This window comes from Sturnus vulgaris, chromosome W (assembly GCF_052056855.1).
Source record: "Sturnus vulgaris isolate bStuVul1 chromosome W, bStuVul1.hap1, whole genome shotgun sequence".
NCBI lineage: Eukaryota > Metazoa > Chordata > Aves > Passeriformes > Sturnidae > Sturnus > Sturnus vulgaris.
In genome coordinates this window covers 376,889-395,614 of record NC_142282.1, presented here as the reverse complement: position 1 = coordinate 395,614, position 18,726 = coordinate 376,889, and the positions used below count along the sequence as shown (strand labels likewise).

At 43.1% G+C, this 18,726-nt stretch overlaps 1 protein-coding gene across 3 annotated transcripts; it reads right to left on the bottom strand.

The window, feature by feature from the left end:
• Positions 1 to 487: 487 nt before the first annotated feature.
• Positions 488 to 18,299, bottom strand: LOC148220001 (mucosa-associated lymphoid tissue lymphoma translocation protein 1 homolog). 3 transcript variants are annotated; one of them, XM_088155716.1, is made up of 17 exons: positions 18,148 to 18,299; positions 17,183 to 17,349; positions 16,092 to 16,213; positions 15,540 to 15,690; positions 15,241 to 15,419; positions 14,912 to 15,008; positions 14,209 to 14,241; positions 13,100 to 13,126; positions 11,966 to 11,998; positions 10,916 to 11,119; positions 7,604 to 7,781; positions 6,465 to 6,539; positions 5,964 to 6,091; positions 4,280 to 4,429; positions 3,412 to 3,569; positions 3,091 to 3,216; positions 488 to 2,348 (listed from the first exon to the last, which is right to left on the bottom strand). In XM_088155716.1, exons 1-17 carry the CDS (start codon positions 18,297 to 18,299, stop codon positions 1,890 to 1,892), a joined length of 2,439 nt encoding a protein of 812 aa, XP_088011842.1. In that variant the 3' UTR covers positions 488 to 1,889. The 3 variants fall into 3 exon arrangements, 2 of the variants coding, with proteins under 2 accessions (XP_088011842.1, XP_088011843.1); XR_015799147.1 differs by lacking the exons at positions 488 to 2,348; positions 3,091 to 3,216 and having other exon boundaries at positions 3,430 to 3,569; positions 5,995 to 6,091; XM_088155717.1 differs by lacking the exons at positions 488 to 2,348; positions 3,091 to 3,216; positions 3,412 to 3,569 and having other exon boundaries at positions 4,290 to 4,429; positions 5,882 to 6,091.
• Positions 18,300 to 18,726: the final 427 nt, after the last annotated feature.

Sequence of the window (18,726 nt, the reverse complement as noted above, 5' to 3'; positions counted from 1 at the left end):
AGGCTAAGGCAGGCCCTGCTGCTGAGTCACAGGGTTCAGCCTTGGGCAAGGGTTTATGCCTAAAGGATTTAGCAGCACCTAACTGCTGACTAATTTAACATTTGTGAAACGATTCAATTCCCATAAGCACAGCAGGAATTTAATTCTGGATCTAAGATGGCAATATCCATACTATACCTCCCATAGGGGATTTAAATCAATTCATACACAGAGAAGTACAAGCATGCATATATAAATATGTCCAAGGGTACCTATTAAAGATCCACCACCTTTGCACGTCTCAAGAGGCAAGGGTTGTGCTTCGAGAAGCAAGGGTATCAAGCCAGGCCCAGATCTGTTTATCTTGAGCTGAATCTCATGATTCAGATTTCCCCTTCTTTTCTGTTAAGGAAATTCTTTCACTGCATGTTTTATTTCAATAAAGTTTTGGGCTTTTTAAGGTTGGAAGGCATAGAAGAATGTAGCAACTACATATGCACATAATACGTAATTTTGTAGACAACGATTTATTACACAGTAAGAAAAAATAATAAGCTTTTATACAAATTAGGAAACTGACAAAGTATTAACTAAGTATTAGTATTAGTAATAGCTCCTAGACCATGTCTCAAGCTATAGCTATGATTTAGAAGTTAACTGCACAGAACAGTTAATGCAGGTACATCTCATTAATAGGTATGGCACCATTTAACACCCTGCAGAAGGAAAACAGAAATTCAAGCTTACGTACAGATTGCTTCAAGTATGGGTATCATCCTGGAAATAGCTACATCCATGTACCTATATCCACCTTTCAGCACAGAGCAACCTGAAGACCACCAGATCTAGTTAAAGATGCATTAACATTCCCATCTCAAAAGTTTTATGGCCACACCAGGACATCCCTCAGTGCCCATCCTGCATATTGCCAGGCCACCAGACTGCAGCACTCTCCACTGGAGATTGAAACTGGCTTGTCTGCTTCAATAACATTCACTTATTTTGTTTTTATGACGGGCATCTTAATTAAAACAATTCTTCTTCTCAATATTACCACTGCAGAAGAGGCTACTACCCCTGTCTGAAAATGCCCTTTGATTTTAGTTTCCTCACACCCCAATATTTTCACATTTTCAAAGCCTCAAGACTTTCAAAGACCTAACAAAAGATCACTTCTCTTGTGATGCTTGTTTTAGCCCTCAGCATGTCTGTGAGACTGACCATGCAATAACTTGCTTGCTATGAGGAGGCACTTGCTCTCATCTTTCCAGTTAGTGTTCTTCCAGAACATGAAAAACTAGATACCAGATCAGCGAAAATCTTAAGAGTGTTATGTTATGTAAAAGAATAAAAAACATAATAAAAACAATCCACCACAGTATGATTCCATGCCTTTGCTCCCTCTGATGATCAGAGCTGAGATCTGATGATCTCTGATGATCAAAAGCGATGTCAGTTTGCTGGCTCTCCAGGCTCTGGGTTCCTTGCACAGATCTTACCCATCTCAGATGCTGTCAGACACTGGACATCTGACAGTCAGAGAGGAGAATGCAGTCAGAGCTGCTTGTTGGCTACCTCCAAAGCACTGGAACATCAGTGACCAATCCTAACACACGATGGCCAAAGAATGGAATGGGAAACTCTGAGCAGTTCAGATTTTTCCCTGTATCAAACAACATAGTAGGTGAAAAAAATAAAAATCATTCATTTTTCATTGCTAAATCTATTGGTCCAGTTTTGTCTGTTAGGATATGAAAAATTTTCATCACAACCTCATTCCCAGAACCTACTCTAGACTCTCCAGGGCCTTGTCCAGAAGTCTCCAAACTTGAGAAGATGGAGAGGCAGTGTGGAGTCCCCTCTGTTCAAGGATGCCACTCTGGTCTATTCCAAACACATCCCAGCTATTGCTACTCAGAGAAGCTAAGGCTGTCAGAGAGGAAGAATTCCAGTTCAACGGTATCATCAGTGGTCTCTACTGGTACATTACTCTTTTCCACAGTGGGTGAATAATGCTGTACTTCATGTCTTGAAGCCAGTATCCTGGAAGTTCCACTGCAGGAACATGCCTCTGGTTGTGTGATGCTGGTTGAGCAAGCACAGTTTGGATGGTAAACACCTGGACAGGAACTGGGCTGGCAGTGACTAGGGATGCAGTATTCAGATGCCTCTGGACTCAATTCTACTCGATTATGAAAAGGATAACAAGGCATGCAACAGGTCTGGGGACAGTTCCTGGTTTTGAATCCATGGTGAAGGCCTAATTTAGCAATAAGGGGCTTCCCAACATTAATTTCCTTTCTTTCATCCATTGTATCTTCTATTCCTGAATACTCATAGTTCAAGCAAACAGTGAAGATTAAATGTTCCTGTAAAAGCGGAAAGAGGGGGAGAGAAAAGGTTATACTTCCTCTCCAAATAAACACTACAGGAAACCCTTACAGAGGCTCTGGTCTCCTGGAGAAGCAGAGTGACCTTCTTAGGAGCTAGAGACACACAATGGGCAGCCCTTGTTTCCTGAGGCCCTCTTTTGGTCACTGCTCCTTCACTGAACATTCTGTATTTCTAGAAGCACTAGTGTTACCTCAGCTGCCAAAAGCACTGAAGAAGAGATGCCAGACTGTGTCTGGCACAGATATTCATGACACAAAGATACAGAGACACTTAGCAGTGCCCCATTCTGCTGAGGTGAGAACCTTTCAAAAACTGTGTGCCCAGGAACACAGGCTGATGATACACAACACTTTCATCTCCTACTAATGACTTTGTAAGAGGCAGCTCTGCTCCAGGTCATGTTCTTCCTAAAAAGCATAGGAAAACTCTCAGAGCATGCAAGAGGTGATCTGCACAGAAATAACCATCTTGGCCAAGCTCAGCATGGGCCTGGAAAATACAAAGGGCCTTGCACGCTTGTTTCAGGACTGCGTATGCATCGATTCCCTGCCTTTTACTTTTCAGCTGAAATTAAAGTCATTGAACTGTGTTATTATCCTTTCTTTCCCTCCACAGAACTTACTACACTAACAATGCACAGCTGCCTCAACAGAACTGCAAAGCAACATAAATAATGTCAATGTCTGGACAAACTTGTAATGAATAATATATACTAACCCTCAGTTTTTGCAGTGCACTCAGCCTGGTGTAGAGGCAGTGTTTGGGAAGGTCCTTTGATACTAAATAGCTTCCAGTTTCTTCAGGGGTTCCTTTATTGGTCTCTTTAGGATCTACATCCAAGTCCTGTTGCAAGAAAAAAAAAAGAACTTAATCGACGATACAGAATTTGTAGATCATAAAATAGTATTTCTTTCAGTTTGGGAAGTTGCAGCACTTTACACCTATTTTATTATACAAGATGTAGCATGATATGGGTGGAGCAGAAAATTTTCAACTTCAGTGGAGTAAGATCATGAGTCAGCAGCAGGAAGCACTTACGAGTGGGAAGTCTGTGATATGGGCTCTGCAAGCTGTGATTTCAGGGGGCTTCTTAACTATCCGTGTATAGATTATCATGACATTGGAGAACTCGGCTGCAAACCCCAACTGAATCTCAACACCACACTGGAATTCAAGGGACATACTTTCTGGAAGCTCTGCCAATAAATAACACATTGTTACAGTCTAAATATAAACTTAGCATATGCATTTTTCTTTTTCCATCATTTAACAAACAGGAATTAAGTGTTTGACATCACAAATAAACATCTGCATCTCTGAGTCTTCCTATATGACGAGTGGTCTTAAAAATGCCATCCCTGATCCTCTGCCCCAATTATCAGCGAAATTTGAAGATGTACTCCAACAAGTTTAGGTGAAAAAGATAAAAAGGTCTCAAACCCCACTGCCCTTCTTAAAAAGCTGGCAAGCCTGAAACTCATCTCAGTCTTATTTTATTTTATTTTTCTTAGTTGTCTGCATTGAAAACTTCTTTTCATTATGCACATTTGCCATACAGTTCACTTGGCTATTTCAGTTGATGACTTGAGAATGAGATCAATGACACCTTACAAATGTCACTGCTAGACACGCAGTACTGGGAGACTGTCCCAGAAGGCAGACAACCCATAGGTCTCCTCTCCAGTGTCTGAGGGTCTTAAATATACTGAATATACATGAATTCTACATGTCACCTTGTTCTTTACTATCTCATGTAGGGGTAAACCCCAACACAAAAACTTCCAACTGAACATAGTAATGAAAATGTAGCTATAACCTTGAATTTCTTCCATTTCCATTCAATAGTACATGCTCTCCCCTCTCCCACCATGGCAGCAGGATCATCTAAAAGCAGACTGTACTGTACCATGAGCTTTGACCCACTGCAGGTTCCGTGCCAGGGACTCTGCAGAAGATGTGCTTTGTTGAACAGGATCAGTTAATGCCCTTTTCTCTGACAAGCTGCTGCGGATCTCCAGGGCTTGCTTGCCTTTGGTAAGGGGACACTTGCCCATATCTAAAAAGGAGATGCAGAGAGGTTCTTTCAAAATCAATGCTGCTGCAATTCCAACTGAATTAAGTACCCTCCTGCAATGTGTGGTTGCTGTGGTTATGCCAGAGCCAGCACATCCATCAAGAGCTGCAGTTTTTCAAGTATTCCTTGCCTCTTCCTTCCTTGAAGGCCAAAGCAGCTCTGCAGAGCCCCGAGGGGTTGCATGTGGCCTGGCCAGCATCCTCCCCTGTTCCTCAGAGCCAGTCCAAGCAGCATTACAGCTCTGACTGAATAAGGTCCTAATTAGAGTGACTGATTTCAAGAATGTGAGCAATTCCATTGGAGAAGATTATTCTAAAGAATTGGGGGCAAGAGCAGTATTTTAGGTTTAGATACAAGGGCCCAATATTGATTATTTAACAGCATCACTAATGGCTCACATGTCAGGAGAGTGCTAAACTTGGCAAGTTTGCAGATGATTAAAAACTAGGAGGAGTGGCTGATACCCCACAGGACTGCACTGCTCTTTAGAGGGTCCTGGACAGGCTGTGGAATTGGGCAGAGAGGAATGAAATGAAGTCCAGTAACAGGGAACACCAAGTTCTGCTCCCGGGCAGGCACAATCCCTTGCACACGTCCACAGAGGGCCTGCTGCACCGGGATGCAGCTCTGCAGGGAAGGACCTGGGGGATCTGGGGGCCACCAAGCTGACCATGAGCCAGCACTGCACTCTTGTGGCAAAGGCACAGCAAGAACCACAGTGCCAGCAGGCTGCAGCCTTTTCCATGGGGGCTGTTTCCATGGAACACTTAATGGGAACATTCCTGTGCACAGCACCTGTGTACTCCTCGACACACAACACCTGGGAATGCTCACAGCACTGCTTGTCACGCTGCCTGACAGGGCAATCTTTGCCTGCACTCTTGAACAGAACACAAAGCTCTGTGACCTGCAGCTGCTCCAGGCTGCTGAACCCAGGGCAGAGCTGGGCTGTTGCACCTGCACACATCAGTCTGACACTATTCTATGCTTGGAGGTGTTTGCAGAAAAGCAGTATGCTTTCCCTCCATACTTTTCACTTTAGTGCTTCTCCCATCAACTCAAAAATACAATCATTGAACCAGGCAAATTAACACAGTGCATTTCCCTTTTTACTGCACTTAGAGAACAAATCATTATCATTGCTATAGCACTGAGGCAAGGAGGATTATGTTAATTGTTCAAATGAACAATGCAAACGACTGGACTACCACAAGCAGCAGGCATCACAGGACAGAAGAGCAGTTTTGTGGATGGACAATTCAAAGCTCCGTGCAGATACTCAGAACAAATAAGGTTCACTGAAGAGGAAAGTATAAAATGGAACACTATTAAAGAAGCTCAGCATCAGCAATGTTGTTAATATGCTGCCCAGTAGCACCTGCTATTTGAACAAAAGACAGTAAGAAAGAGATTTAAGTAGTATAACACATTCACCATGAGAGGAAGGACATGGAAGCAAAGTTGTTTTCTGTAATGCAGACTGAGGAGACTGTTAGTGCAGTAAGCTGGAGTTCACCTTCTGCAACCTCATCAAGCACAACAGTGACCTTCTTGTCTTCTAACAAACGGTCCTTCAGGAACTTCATGAAGATTCCATTGGCCAACCCCAACTGCTGAATTTCAAAAGCTTCTGCTCCTTGGCACCTGTGAGATGATCAGCATCAGACAAGGAAAAAACACTGAAAAACATTTATATTGCAAATGGGGAAAGAAACCTCACAATTTGAAACCAGGTTGTGTCCAAGGCCAACCTGCTCTTTCCCTGTGTTCCCTTGTAAGCAGCTGATGGAAGTTTCTCTTATAATGACATCACAGACTAGACTTGCTCATCAAACTGCTCATATGAGGAGCTTAAATTTATTACACACGACTTTAGTAAAGCTCCTGACTACTTCCATTCAGCAGTTTTTGCACTTGAAAAGTGACCAAGGTGACTGGCCCACAGCATAGTTCTGAAAAAGATCAGCTATACAATCTCAGTCATTTCTGTGGCACAGAAGAAGATAAACTTCCTTACGTTGCATATCCAAAAACAATGTTGGCTGTAACCTTCAGAGCATCCAAGATAAGAATTGTGTCATCATACTCATTTCTGTAATAAATGGAAACACAATAAAGTAAAATAATAATTTGAGAACTAATAATGGCAACAAATTCAAAATACAAAAAAGAGCAGAGTTCAGAACCAGTAATTTGTTTCACTCCTGCCAGTCTGGAATAAATCCTGACTGCTCAAATACAAAAGTCAGCACCATCAACGCTCTGCCTGAGGGCAGTGTAAAGACAGAGGCACCATGCATTACCCAGAGAAGGGCATGCTGTAGTAACCAGTAGAGTTTGGCAGCAATCTCTGCAAAACACTATTCTGATATCCACCCATTTTAGGTTATTTCAAAAGTGGCATTTTTTAAAAAAGTTTTTCTTTTCCCCACCAAACATGGTGTTATTAGTACGAGGCTTACGTCGATGGATTTTCTGTTGGACAGCAGATTGTAAAGCTGAATGTGTCATGGGCATTTCATTAGCAGAGAAGTTTAGAGGCTCCACAGATACTAAAGCACCAGCAATTTTGTGCTATGAAACATTCCTCAGAGACCAACTGCCAGAAGTGCTGACTGAAGAGCTGATTTCAAGTACAAGTTTAACTGATCACAGTAGTTTTCCAACATGGAAAGAACACAGTACTTTGTGCAGAAAAATCCCAAAAATCAATCGGTTTTTAACCTCTAAATAAAGATACAACATCCTCAGTATAGAAGCAAAATCCATGCCTCCCAAGAGTTTTAAAATAAGCACTTCACTTGAGCCCTTCTGCTAAGTTAAGATGCCTTTGATCACAGGGATTCTCCTTCCTCCCTGTAATGAATGGATAATGATCCCAGGGGAAAGGGTCCCGTTTCTTCTTTAAGATGCCCAATTTCACTTCTATAACTTTTAAAAAACAACAGCAAGAAAGAATGAAATGTCATTGAGTTCAGAAGGCAGGTATGCACCTGTGGGGACAAAGTCTAACCACCAGGTTCACATCTCTATCCAAGGCCACAGGCAGAAGTCTGCGGGTGAATCCTACTGATGCTAAAAGCACTCAGGTGCAGGCTGTGAATTCTCAGAACCATGAACCTTGCAGTGCAGTGAATTCAGGAATGCAGGAGGTACCTTTTGCGACACATATCCAACAGGAACACGTTGAGCCCCGTCTGCTTCTCCTGCATCAGCCGCAGGATGTTCTGCACGCACAGGCAGTTTGCTGACTGGTAGGGATTCGGAGCATCAACAGGAACCATGAAACTGTTCCCATAGTTTTCGTAGCCATGGCCAGCATAGTATAACAAACCTGGGTTCAAAACAGGTGTGACAGTGAGCAGTGCATCAGAGACTTCTGTCCATTTCTGCAGGTCAAACCTGCCGTGCATAGCACTCACTCTGGGCCAGGGAGTTCACTGAAGCCACTCCAAGCCACATTAACATCAACTCCACAATACACTAACACAATAAATTAAAAGAAGCACAAAAATCACACATGCAATAGAATCAGTTAGATATTTGCATAAACATACCAAGTTACACATTCTTAAAATGCTCTAAGTAGCTATGACCTCTAACAGGGAGAGTCTCTTATGGGTGATGTGCAACTCACAGATAGGAACAAGGAAATGTGCCAGCTGTAAAATATCTTCTTCACATGTGCAGTTAGAAAGCTCTGAGCAGCAGTAGGTCTGCAGTTTATAGACAGAAAAGAAATGCTGAAGAGTTTGGTAGGACTCCAGAGCACATCCCCATTACCAAACTACCAACACCTCATGTTCACTTGATTGCAGCTCTATCTCCTAGTTACAGATTCATGACTCTTCTGGGTCTACTAAACATACAAACTCTTTGCACGCTTACCTAACCAGAAACTATTATCCTGCCATCATGTCCCTCATGTGTCACTACACAACAGTCTACAACATTTTAAGATTTAGAATCTTCAATAAAACATGCAATATTTTTGTAGAAATAAACCAACCTGATCAGGAAATTAAAAGAAGTTTTTTCTCAACCCTGAGAAAGGAAACTGCAAGCTAGGACTTAGACTTTCCTTATATGAATAAAAATGTCCAATATTAAAGTCTTATAAATTTGCATGAAGATTAGATGATCTTAGAATCAATAATCTCTTCTGCCATAAAATGCAGTTACCAGATTGCACAACAATCAAGTTGTATGATTTAACTGAATTTTCCTATTGCCTATTCCCAGTGCTGTTTTTCCTTGATGCAAATTCCATCCTTTGAAAAGAATTTTTATTTACCTAGTCAAAGCACTCAGTGGGTCAGATCTGCAATTAGAATATAGTTCTCAGCTGAATAAAAGTCAAGAGAAATCTGACAATTTATGCTGGATGGAGATATGGCATTCTTAATTTGAGATATGGCATTCTTATTCGTACTAAAATGTGCTGAAAATTTTAAGTCACTACAACACAGGCACATTCAGAGAAAACCCAAAATAAGCCTCACCCTAACATACTAAGATGATCTACTGTTAATTTAGCTCGTGGAGGTGGGCATGCTAGATGTTTTCACCTTTTCACTACACACAGCTACAAGAAATGAAAACATGAGAGCTACCTTTGCCTGGCGAGCTTCAAGAGAGCTAAAAATGGTATGAAGTGCGACAGCATGACCTTGTGTCAGGCCCTAAGTTAAATGGAAAGTCTTCATATGATTTCCAGAGTTTGGATCTGGACCTAAATCAGGGTTATATTTGAGATTCTATGTATCTGAGCATATATTCTGTAAGTAATTGACTCACTGACTGACTACATTCCTTTTCTATCCTTGGCAGATGACTGTGCTACGTGCCAGGTACCTGCAACAGTTAATATGCTGAGCTCAAGATCAGAAATAAATCTGCACATACCTGGGGTAAGTGGAGTAAACATGTTTGGAAGGCCTCAACGGAGACTCACACACAACAATTTTAAGTAGGCTCGGGTTCCTCAGAGGCGTCAGCATTTAAGTGATATCTGCCTCCCTCCCTCCCTCAGTCCCTCTCATTTAAAAAGAAAGCAGCCTAAATATTTTTAGACTTCCAAACGCATGGGTCTGTGCTTTTACCCTGTGTGGAATACAATGTTAATTGCAACCTACATTTAGAACAGCACAGTCTAAGACAGCAGAGGAGACAATCATAACCACTTTGTTTACTACTCCTGCCCTTAAGGATCAGCATCTGAAATGCCACTTTCCTGGCAGTAAGCCAGAATTACACAACCTACTAGGCATCAGGTTTATATGTAGCAGGGGCTAAACAGCAGTAGTCACTATGCCTCTTCTATTTGAAGCTATGCCCACTAGAAAAGGCAATAAATCATTACCTATTTGTGCACTGACAGCATCCTTTATAGGCTTTAAGCCATTAATAGCCACTATGCAGAAAGAATAAAGTGATCATTTAAACTGAAGTAGTTATTGCCAAACACCACTGAAGAAGTGTTCTGCTTACCTTTTGTATCAACTGGCTGGAAAAGTACAACTGCAAAAATATGCCATGTAAGAGCTTTCACATGTGCTGCTGAGAAATTCATTAAAGCCTTTCAGTACTTTATTTGCTACATTCATGTCCACAATTACTGAGAAAAACTGAGAAGGTGCAAAAATCTCAAAGCTCACCCAGATAGATAAGCCCATCTATTTCCCAGGGAATAATAAAAGCAAACTGCTCTCAAATGCCTCATGTTCCTGCCAGACCAAGGCTTCGTGTCAGGCAGGTTTTGGCTCAGATATAAATGCCCAAATGTCAGAGCAGGCAGTTCTGCACAGACAGAGCATCAGGTAACACACTCACAAAAAAAGTCATTGCCAAGAAATAAGCTGACCTTGTGTTCCAAAAAGGATCAAATCATGTTTTCTCAAATGGACTTTTACTACAGGAATTCTGAAATCTATTAAATAGGGGCCTGGGAACACTTTTTAGTCTCTGTCCTAAATAATTTCTGGAGTTTTTTATACCATCTTAGCAAATACAATCTTAGAAAAATGGCAAAATAGTGGCAGTCAGCGGAAAACTTAAGAACTTTTCTTACACTCCAAACACTCTGGGCCTTTTCCATGCCAGGCTTTTGCTCCATGCATCAATTCCATCATGCTCTCCCCCACTTCTGTTTTGTGCTTTGTCCTCCAGAATCAAATCTAGGCAATCAAGGTACTACCAATACTACCAAACAAAATAAAAGCCTGCACTGCACTTTTAGGTGTGGTTAAAGAATGAAGGTCAAACATTTGACCTGTTCTAAAAGTAAAGGAACAATGGCATTTTAACCAAAGTCAGAGGATATGCTGGTGGGTGCTTTTAACTTATTCTTCCCGTTCTACATACATCATAGTTACCCTGAAGTTTGTTTAGCAGAGGCAAATACCAGATGTTTGCTACTTGATACACACAACACTGACCTACTTCAGAAGGGATTTTATGTGTCCTTACCATAAACTCCTTTGTCCAGGAGAAGTAAAAATTCATCCACTGCATTTCGCATCTCAGACTCAGTAAGATCCAGCAAAGAAACAACTTTGAAATCCAGCTGCCTTAACAAATTGGTCAATTCATAGACATCTACCATTGGAGCCTTGAGCTGGGGATGATTCCAGTAGCTCATGTTTCCTATTAACAGAGCCACCTTGTCTGTGGCTGCCAAGACACAGAGAGGAAAAAAAAAACATACCACATTTATATATTCCATGAATTCAACACCTTTAAATTTAAGGTTTTCCAAAGTGGAAAAAGTATCCAATCTCATTCAGGCACAATATTTTATGTGATTTTACAAGTCATCCCACATCAACAACACAGCTCAACTGTCTTTCCAGCCTGAAGAAAAAACTTACCCGTGAGAGGGGAGCACTTACACTCCCCCTCACACTGATGAACCTGAAAGAGCCATGAAACTCTGACAGAGGCCAGCAGCCTTTCCACCTGGTTTAGCATCAACAGGACAACATGCCTGCCACTCAAGTCTACAGTGCAAATTTAAGAATGTGATTTAAAAACCTAGCAACTATTCCTATCACGTGTTACCCATCTCTTTATGAGCTTCAGCTCAGCATCAAAGCATCCACATGACAGAACAGAGAGAGCTGAGCCTGCAAGGACAGCATTTCCTCAGCAGCCAGGATAGCAATCCTCTCTATCACATCTTCCCAATAGCACTGCCTCCAAGCATTCAAAGGAATGGAGTAACACACTGGCTAAGGCCTGGCCACAGGAATCTGAAGCAGTAAACTGAAACAGATGAGAAGCTGCAGATGCCTCACAGGGTCACTAAAAATACTGGTGTCCTCAGTAGAGTTTACTCTGGAAAGGGCAAGCAAGCATTCTAAAAGGACTACACAAATGCCCACAGGTCTCCCTCTAGAGCTCTCTATTTGCCCCATAGGTCTTGCACTGGCAGTGTCAGTAGTAGCAATACTCAGAAGCAGAAAAATCTGCTTCCTAGATGTCAAATACATACAGTCATTTCAGTACAAAACTACCTACCCACAGGTCTGTGACTTGGTTCTTCTCGTGGGTCTGTGTGAAATAGAAGAAAAGAGCAGTGTGTCAATGACTACAGGAAATAAACTGCATCTTCCCCGCAGCCATAGTCTAGTGGCACTGCTTTGTCTAACATTTTGCTAGTTTAATGCAAGGAAAAGTCCTCTTTTTGATTTGGTGGAGTTTAGGGGTGTTTTGATGACACTGTTGTTTTTGTTTAGCTGATTTCCTTCATCCTCTTCCAGCAAACACCTGTCAGGATGTGAATAGCTAGTTCTATAGATTAAGAAAGAATAGATGCTGAATTTCACAACCTGCACACTGGCACTTTCAGTGAATCTGAACAGTTCATCCTCTCCAAACAAAATGCAGACATGCAAGATGGAGGATGCTTAACAGGGATTCATCTGGATGTGAAAATTCTTTTATTTTGTACTTCACAGAGGGGTGGCAGAGCCAATGCTGTGCCAAGAGAAACAGTAAGCAGTGTTCCAAAGTGGTACATCTGCTACATGACACAGTATGACAGAGAAGCCCTTCCGTGACTGAAACTGAGGTTGGGCAAACATAAATGTATTTGATATCTAACCCAGGAAACTATCTTTGGGAATTGAGATTTTGGGAAAAGTGTATCAGGGATAATCCCCTCTGGAGCAACACTATGGATCTACACTTCTACAATAAACACCCAACAGGCTTCAAATCACATTGGCTGACTCCAACATGACTGTAAGAAATATGCCATTCAACATACCATGGGTATAGGCAGACACCTCACATCTTTTTCACATTAATTATCTGAGAAAGCAGCAATGTGCTAAAACTGAGAGTCCCAAGAAACCACAGACAAGAAAGATAATTCCCTTTGTATCTGTGTAAATAGGTGTGCAGCCTTGGGTGATTTTACAAACAGCACCCCTATGATTTTCTATATGCTTTAAGTTTAATCTCTTGGAACTAGAAAGCTGTAATGCTCTTAAGATGATACCAGCTGCTATTCAATTCTCAGTTACAGATACATCCAAATACTGTAAAGTTTATATTGCACCCAGCAAGCCTTCAGTGACTTGTAACATCAGTGACTTGTAACATAAAATGAAGATGCAAAATTAAAGTTTTTCAAAACTTATGACTTGCCTGATTCCTGAAGATCACTTAAATCTTCTGTGAAGGAAAACACCAATAAAGTAATAGTTTAAACAAGAAGAAGAACCCCCATTTTATTAGTAAAAATGTAACTGCCATGCCATTATTAAACAAAGCTGAACACAGAAAACAAACTGCCTTTCTAAAATACTTTGGCTTTGCATTTCTGCAAATCGAACCTTCTGTGCTTATTCCAACCAGAGAAGAGAAGACAAGAGAAGAGAAAATCCTATAGCAATCATTAAGCTGTACTAGACACAGCATTGCAGTACAGTAATGTAAAAACAAAGCAGGGGACAGTTATGATCCCACAGGCATGCAAGGAGGTTGAAGGAAAAAGGAATAAGGTATCAGAATCGTCCCACTGGAGAACAGAAATTTGAAGGGCTGCTGAAAAAGTAACATCCTGAGCAAAAAATCTGATTTTGGGAAGCCATGTCTATTCAGAAAGACTTCAGACACCATTTTTAAACATTCTAAGCTACCAGGGGTTTCACCTCTTTATTCTGAGAACACTGGAAAAGAAAAGGGAACATCTCTGAAGCACCAGTGCTCTCTCAAAGCAGCCTCACACCATTGTACCAAATCCCCTGTGCTGTGAATATTGCAGACTCTGAGATTCTCAGTAGTCGAGGGATGGTACCAACATTAAAGGGCACAACACACTTCTTCCTCCCTGTTGCAACGATGCAAAGGAGAACAGAAATCATCCTAAGGAAGCTGCTAGAAACACTTCTGCAGACATGGAGTTGACATTGAAACTAGCTCTAGCCAGCTGTCTAAGAACTCTCAGGTTCCTGAACATCTCCAGATTTTCTTGCTAGGATGTTGCCTCCTGAGCCCCACCAAAGAAATCTCCAGATCTTTATATTCATTTGAATACCACAAAAGAAGAAAGTAGCCTGGTTTTTCTCCTGTGTGATCTAGATCATGGTGTCCAGGCAAAGAAGAGAGAAGCACATGCAAAAGGACTGTTGCATCATCCATCAGTGTTTTAAATCAAAGCTCTTCACCCACACGCCTTTCAGCAACACACTCAACAACTTGTCATTCCCATCACTGATTTTAAAAACTGATTCACAACTAGAGGTTTACATTACCTTCTGTGCACTCCACTGCCATAGCTTTCCTTCCTTGCGTTTTAAGGAGGGGAAAAAATTGGAAGACAAGCTCTCAGTTACGAGAGTTAGCACACAAGGTGGAAGACAAAGGGCACTGTCAAGCTGCTCTGCAATCTGGCTCACTTTACAGCACTGTAAATCTGTATTGGCCATAACACTGCACAGTAACGATTCCTGAAACTCAGCAGTACTAAACTAGGGTGTTTCTTAGTTAGGAAATTACACAATAGTATCGACAGATATAGAAGCTATATAAACAGATCTGCTCTACAACTCACTTCAAATACACATGCACTTAAACATGTTCATTCACTCTACTTGAACAATCTCACCTCTCCTGATTGCTGAAGGACTCCATGTAACAGAGTTCATGTCTCCAGCAGGGGTTAAAGTGGTTTGTAATTGTGATAAAGCATAAATCAGCTTCCAATCTGCTAACAAGACATACATGCTGGAAAGGCCAAAAAGGGATAGCACTTCTGTGCTGGTTACCACAAAAACCCAAAGCTCTAAAATTCCGTTTGCTGGATGCAAGCACAGGTGTTTTAACAAATGGATAAACTGAAAATATAGAAGGCATGTGCTTGGCTTAATACTGTAAGCTTCAAAAATAAATTTTAGTGATGTGGGAGAAATGGACAAAGGAGCTGACCTGTATGAAACAGAAGAAATAACTCCTTACCTATAATGACTTCTACTTTCTTGCTGTCTTCGCTCTCCCGGTCATTGAATACATGACACCAATACGTTCCCTGATGTCCCACATCCACGTAAGTTACCTATGCAAGCATCATTACAATCATGCCAACAGACCTCCAGAAAATACCTGCATCAAGTATTTAAGCCTTGCACCTAAGCCCCATAGGCAAGAAAAAGTAAAAAAACTAAAAGCAGCACTTCATCAGAAGTTATCAAGGTTCTGGAGAAATTATTTTCTTCAAGGGAACTTTCTGTGGTAAGCTTAAGGTGCTTAACATTGGCTCCCAAGTGTGGCCCATCGCAGTAACTTACTGTGTAGACATTTTTGCTCCCATTTGCCAAAGGAAATCCATTTCTGAACCATTGGTAATTAGGAATTGGGTTTCCAACAGCGCCACATTCTAGTACCAAAGCATCCCCCACTGTCAGGTTTTGTGGCTGAGGCTGATTACAAATGCACAACTTGTTTTCAGGCAAACCCATTAAGCGCCCTTAAAAATGAAAATAAGTAACAAGAAAAGGAAGTGTGAGACAACTTCAGCACAGCAACAGGGACCCAAGTGTCTTGAGGAAGCAGGAAGGCACTTTCAGAAGGCATTTTTGCCACTCACCATGAGGCATATCCTGAAGGTCACAAACTTCAAGGCGTGCCCACCGACTGAACATGAAAGAAGATTCACTGTTCACTCGGCAGATGTAAAAGCCAGAATCCTTTACACTCACTGGACTCAAAACCAGTTCTGGAGAATTACCATGGGGAACCTGCATCACAGATGAAGTAAAAATACTTCAATTTCAATTGGTTTAATCTAAACTAGGATGAAGCATTATAATATTTATTTCCAAGTCCATAACACCATCCTGAACTCCTTCACTTACTCGAAATTTACTGGTAGGCTGAGACAACTGAATTTACAGGTTCCTTTCTGCCCCATTCCACATTCACAGCCCTCAGGAATGAAGTGGTGTGAATATAAGGAATCAGCGCTTTGTTTTAGCACGTTCATAGGATCATTGTCCAGCATTTCTTAAACTTTTGGTTTTATGAGTATAACAGCAATCTTCTCTCATTGTGAATAAGAGTCTTAAAAAAAGGACGATCCAAAATCATCATGTGTTATTTTCACTACTTAAAAACCCTGCATTCTCTTATGAACCCTTACCTCTTTTTCCTGCTTGAACCACTGGTAGTGCACAAATGGGTGTCCTGCTGCCCAGCAGCACAACTTGACAACCTGACCAGAGAGCACGGCTTGGGAGTCTGGCTGTACAACAATCTTCATATCTTTAAGACAGAATTAACACACAGGAAAATTATGAAGAAATACATGCAAATTCAGTATTCATATTCTTACCTATAATTCAATTGTTAGATCCTTAGCTGACACACTAGGAAATACTTTCATTGATGGAAGAATGAAAAGCATTGCTACAATAAGCTTGAAAAATCCCAAGACTGTCCTAATGATGGTTCTCAGCCCATGGCTTCTTTTCACACATTGTCCAAAGAACAGGACAGCCATCAGAATGGCAAGGAGCCTGCAGGTCTCATTTCCACTTCCCATTCAAAGAAAAGCTTTTTTCATTTCTCAGGGGGTTGAATTTCACCCCATCCTGAAGAAGAAGGACCTAAGAGAGGGCTCTGGTCAGCAAGTAGCACTTGATCTACATGGCCCTGCTTGCGTATGTCTTTGTGCTGCCCCACTTCCCAGACTTTGTGAACAACCACACTGAATCACAGAATATGCTGAAATGCAAGGGATCCACACGGATCATCAAGCCCATGTGTTAGCAGAAAATAATCTAGTTCTATCCTAAGTTAGTTTATTTGTCCAGCTAGCAAGCTCGACCGAATCCAGCACATACCAGAACTGCCCTAACTGGACCCTTTCCCTTCACTTGGGGTAATTTAGTGACACCTCCAGACCCAAGTGCTGGCAGCACTACCTGCCTGTCCATTTCAGGTTCATAAGCACCTCCTGAAGGCACAGGCTGACACCAAAGCCCAGTCAGCAGACAGAATGACAACACCCAGCACACCCATGCAGCCAAATCCAAGTCTGCAATAACACTGCATGAAGGCTTGGCTTACTTTTAACCTCAGAATTAGATGAGCCAATTATCTTGGTAATCATCTGGATCCCGAGTACCAGAATTCAAGCACTAAAGATGTTTTTAGTTACTGTAGAATGCAACCTTGAGCGTTTCCAGTCTAAAATCCAGGGCTGCAGTGAAAGCACAGCCCAGAACTGACCTGAATGGCTGAGACATCGGAGAGCCTCTGTGTGCTCCAGGGCCTTCAAGGACTCTGCCAGCTCCACCACAGTGCAGCCTCGATCCCCCAGCAGCTTCAGGAGACTCCAGCTGGGACTGCCTTCTGGCTCCAGCACCTGCAGGGAACACTGCTCCAAATCCAGAGGGCTACAGAATAATGTGAGAAAGACACATCACAGACCTTCTTAATACTTTTTGCTCAGAAAGAACCTGGGTTAACAATCACTTGTAGATAAATAAAAAGATTTTTTAAAAATAGAGATGGGAAATTCCTAGCTGATTTGGACATGTTTGCAGCATTTCCTTCAACTTTCAGAAGTTCAGAGGTTATTCAGTGACACCCCCATAGACAGAAACTGGTATTAGTGAGCTGGATGGTACAACAGATGTGTGTACCTCAAAATTCTCAGCAAATGTATTAAGAAACCTTCTATTTTTCTCTTGTAAAGTCTCAGCAGAAAAAGTACAGCACCTTTCATTTCCATGAGCCTAATTCAGAAGCCGTAGAGAGTGAGTCAGACTCTTAACTTCAAAGTACAGGAAGACTGATTTTTAAGTTGCTGTAAACAACTGACTGCTGGAGCCCAGGCTAACAGGCCGACTGTGCAGTTTAGTTAACTCCATCTGAACTGTAGTTACAACTTTGGTGCTGTCATCACGCACTTTCAATCACAGCGGATTCAATCAACACAAAGAAGGCAATAACGACAGCTAACTAAAGCGAATACAAGGCTACGTATTCCCACTAAAGATTTATCAACGTTTCTTTAATTAAATCTCAGTGCCACGCAAATCTGGGGGCAAGACACCTTCAGTATGTGATGATACCTTCACTTATCAAGTGGACTTTCAGTGTTTTACGGGATTAGAGAGCGGTAAAGATAAGCATCCACCGCTGGCCCGCGCGGTGCCGCCGCTGCCCGCCCCGCCGCTTCCCGCGCTCACCTCAGCCGCACCGTGCCGCGGCTCCCCGCTCGCCGCGCCAGCTCCCGCCAGCCCTTGCCGGGCGCCGCGCGGTCCAGCAGCTCGCTGAGCCTGCGGAGCAGCGGCCCGGCCAGGCGGCTGAGGGGCAGCGGCTCCGCCGCGCCGCGCTCCATCGCTGCCCGCCGGGCGGGGCTGCCGCCCGGAAGGAAGCGCCGCGCGGGCAGCGCGGGACGGGGCGGCCGGGCGGGGTCCGCCAGAGGGGCCGCTCCCTGAGGGGAGCGCGGGCCCCGCGCCCTGAGGGGCCGCGCCCTGAGGGGAGCGCGGACTCCGCGCCCTGAGGGGCCGCTCGCTGAGGGGAGCGCGGGCTCCGCGTCCTGAGGGGCCGCTCCCTGAGGGGAGCGCGGGCTCCGCGCCCTGAGGGGAGCGCGGGCACCGCGCCCTGAGGGGCCGCTCCCTGAGGGGAGCGCGGGCTCCGCGCCCTGAGGGGCCGCTCCCTGAGGGGAGCGCGGGCTCCGCGCCCTGAGGGGCCGCGCCCTGAGGGGAGCGCGGGCTCCGCGTCCTGAGGGGCCGCGCCCTGAGGGGAGCGCGGGCTCCGCGTCC

Coding starts and splice junctions, on each gene's coding strand:
- LOC148220001 (XM_088155716.1), bottom strand. CDS start 18,299: ATGGAGCGCGGCGCGGCGGAGCCGCTGCCCCTCAGCCGCCTGGCCGGG. Junction 15,009..15,240: donor GGAGCAAAAATGTCTACACA/GTAAGTTACTGC, acceptor ATGCTTGCATAG/GTAACTTACGTGGATGTGGG. Junction 11,999..13,099: donor AAGTGATCTTCAGGAATCAG/GCAAGTCATAAG, acceptor TATTTCACACAG/ACCCACGAGAAGAACCAAGT.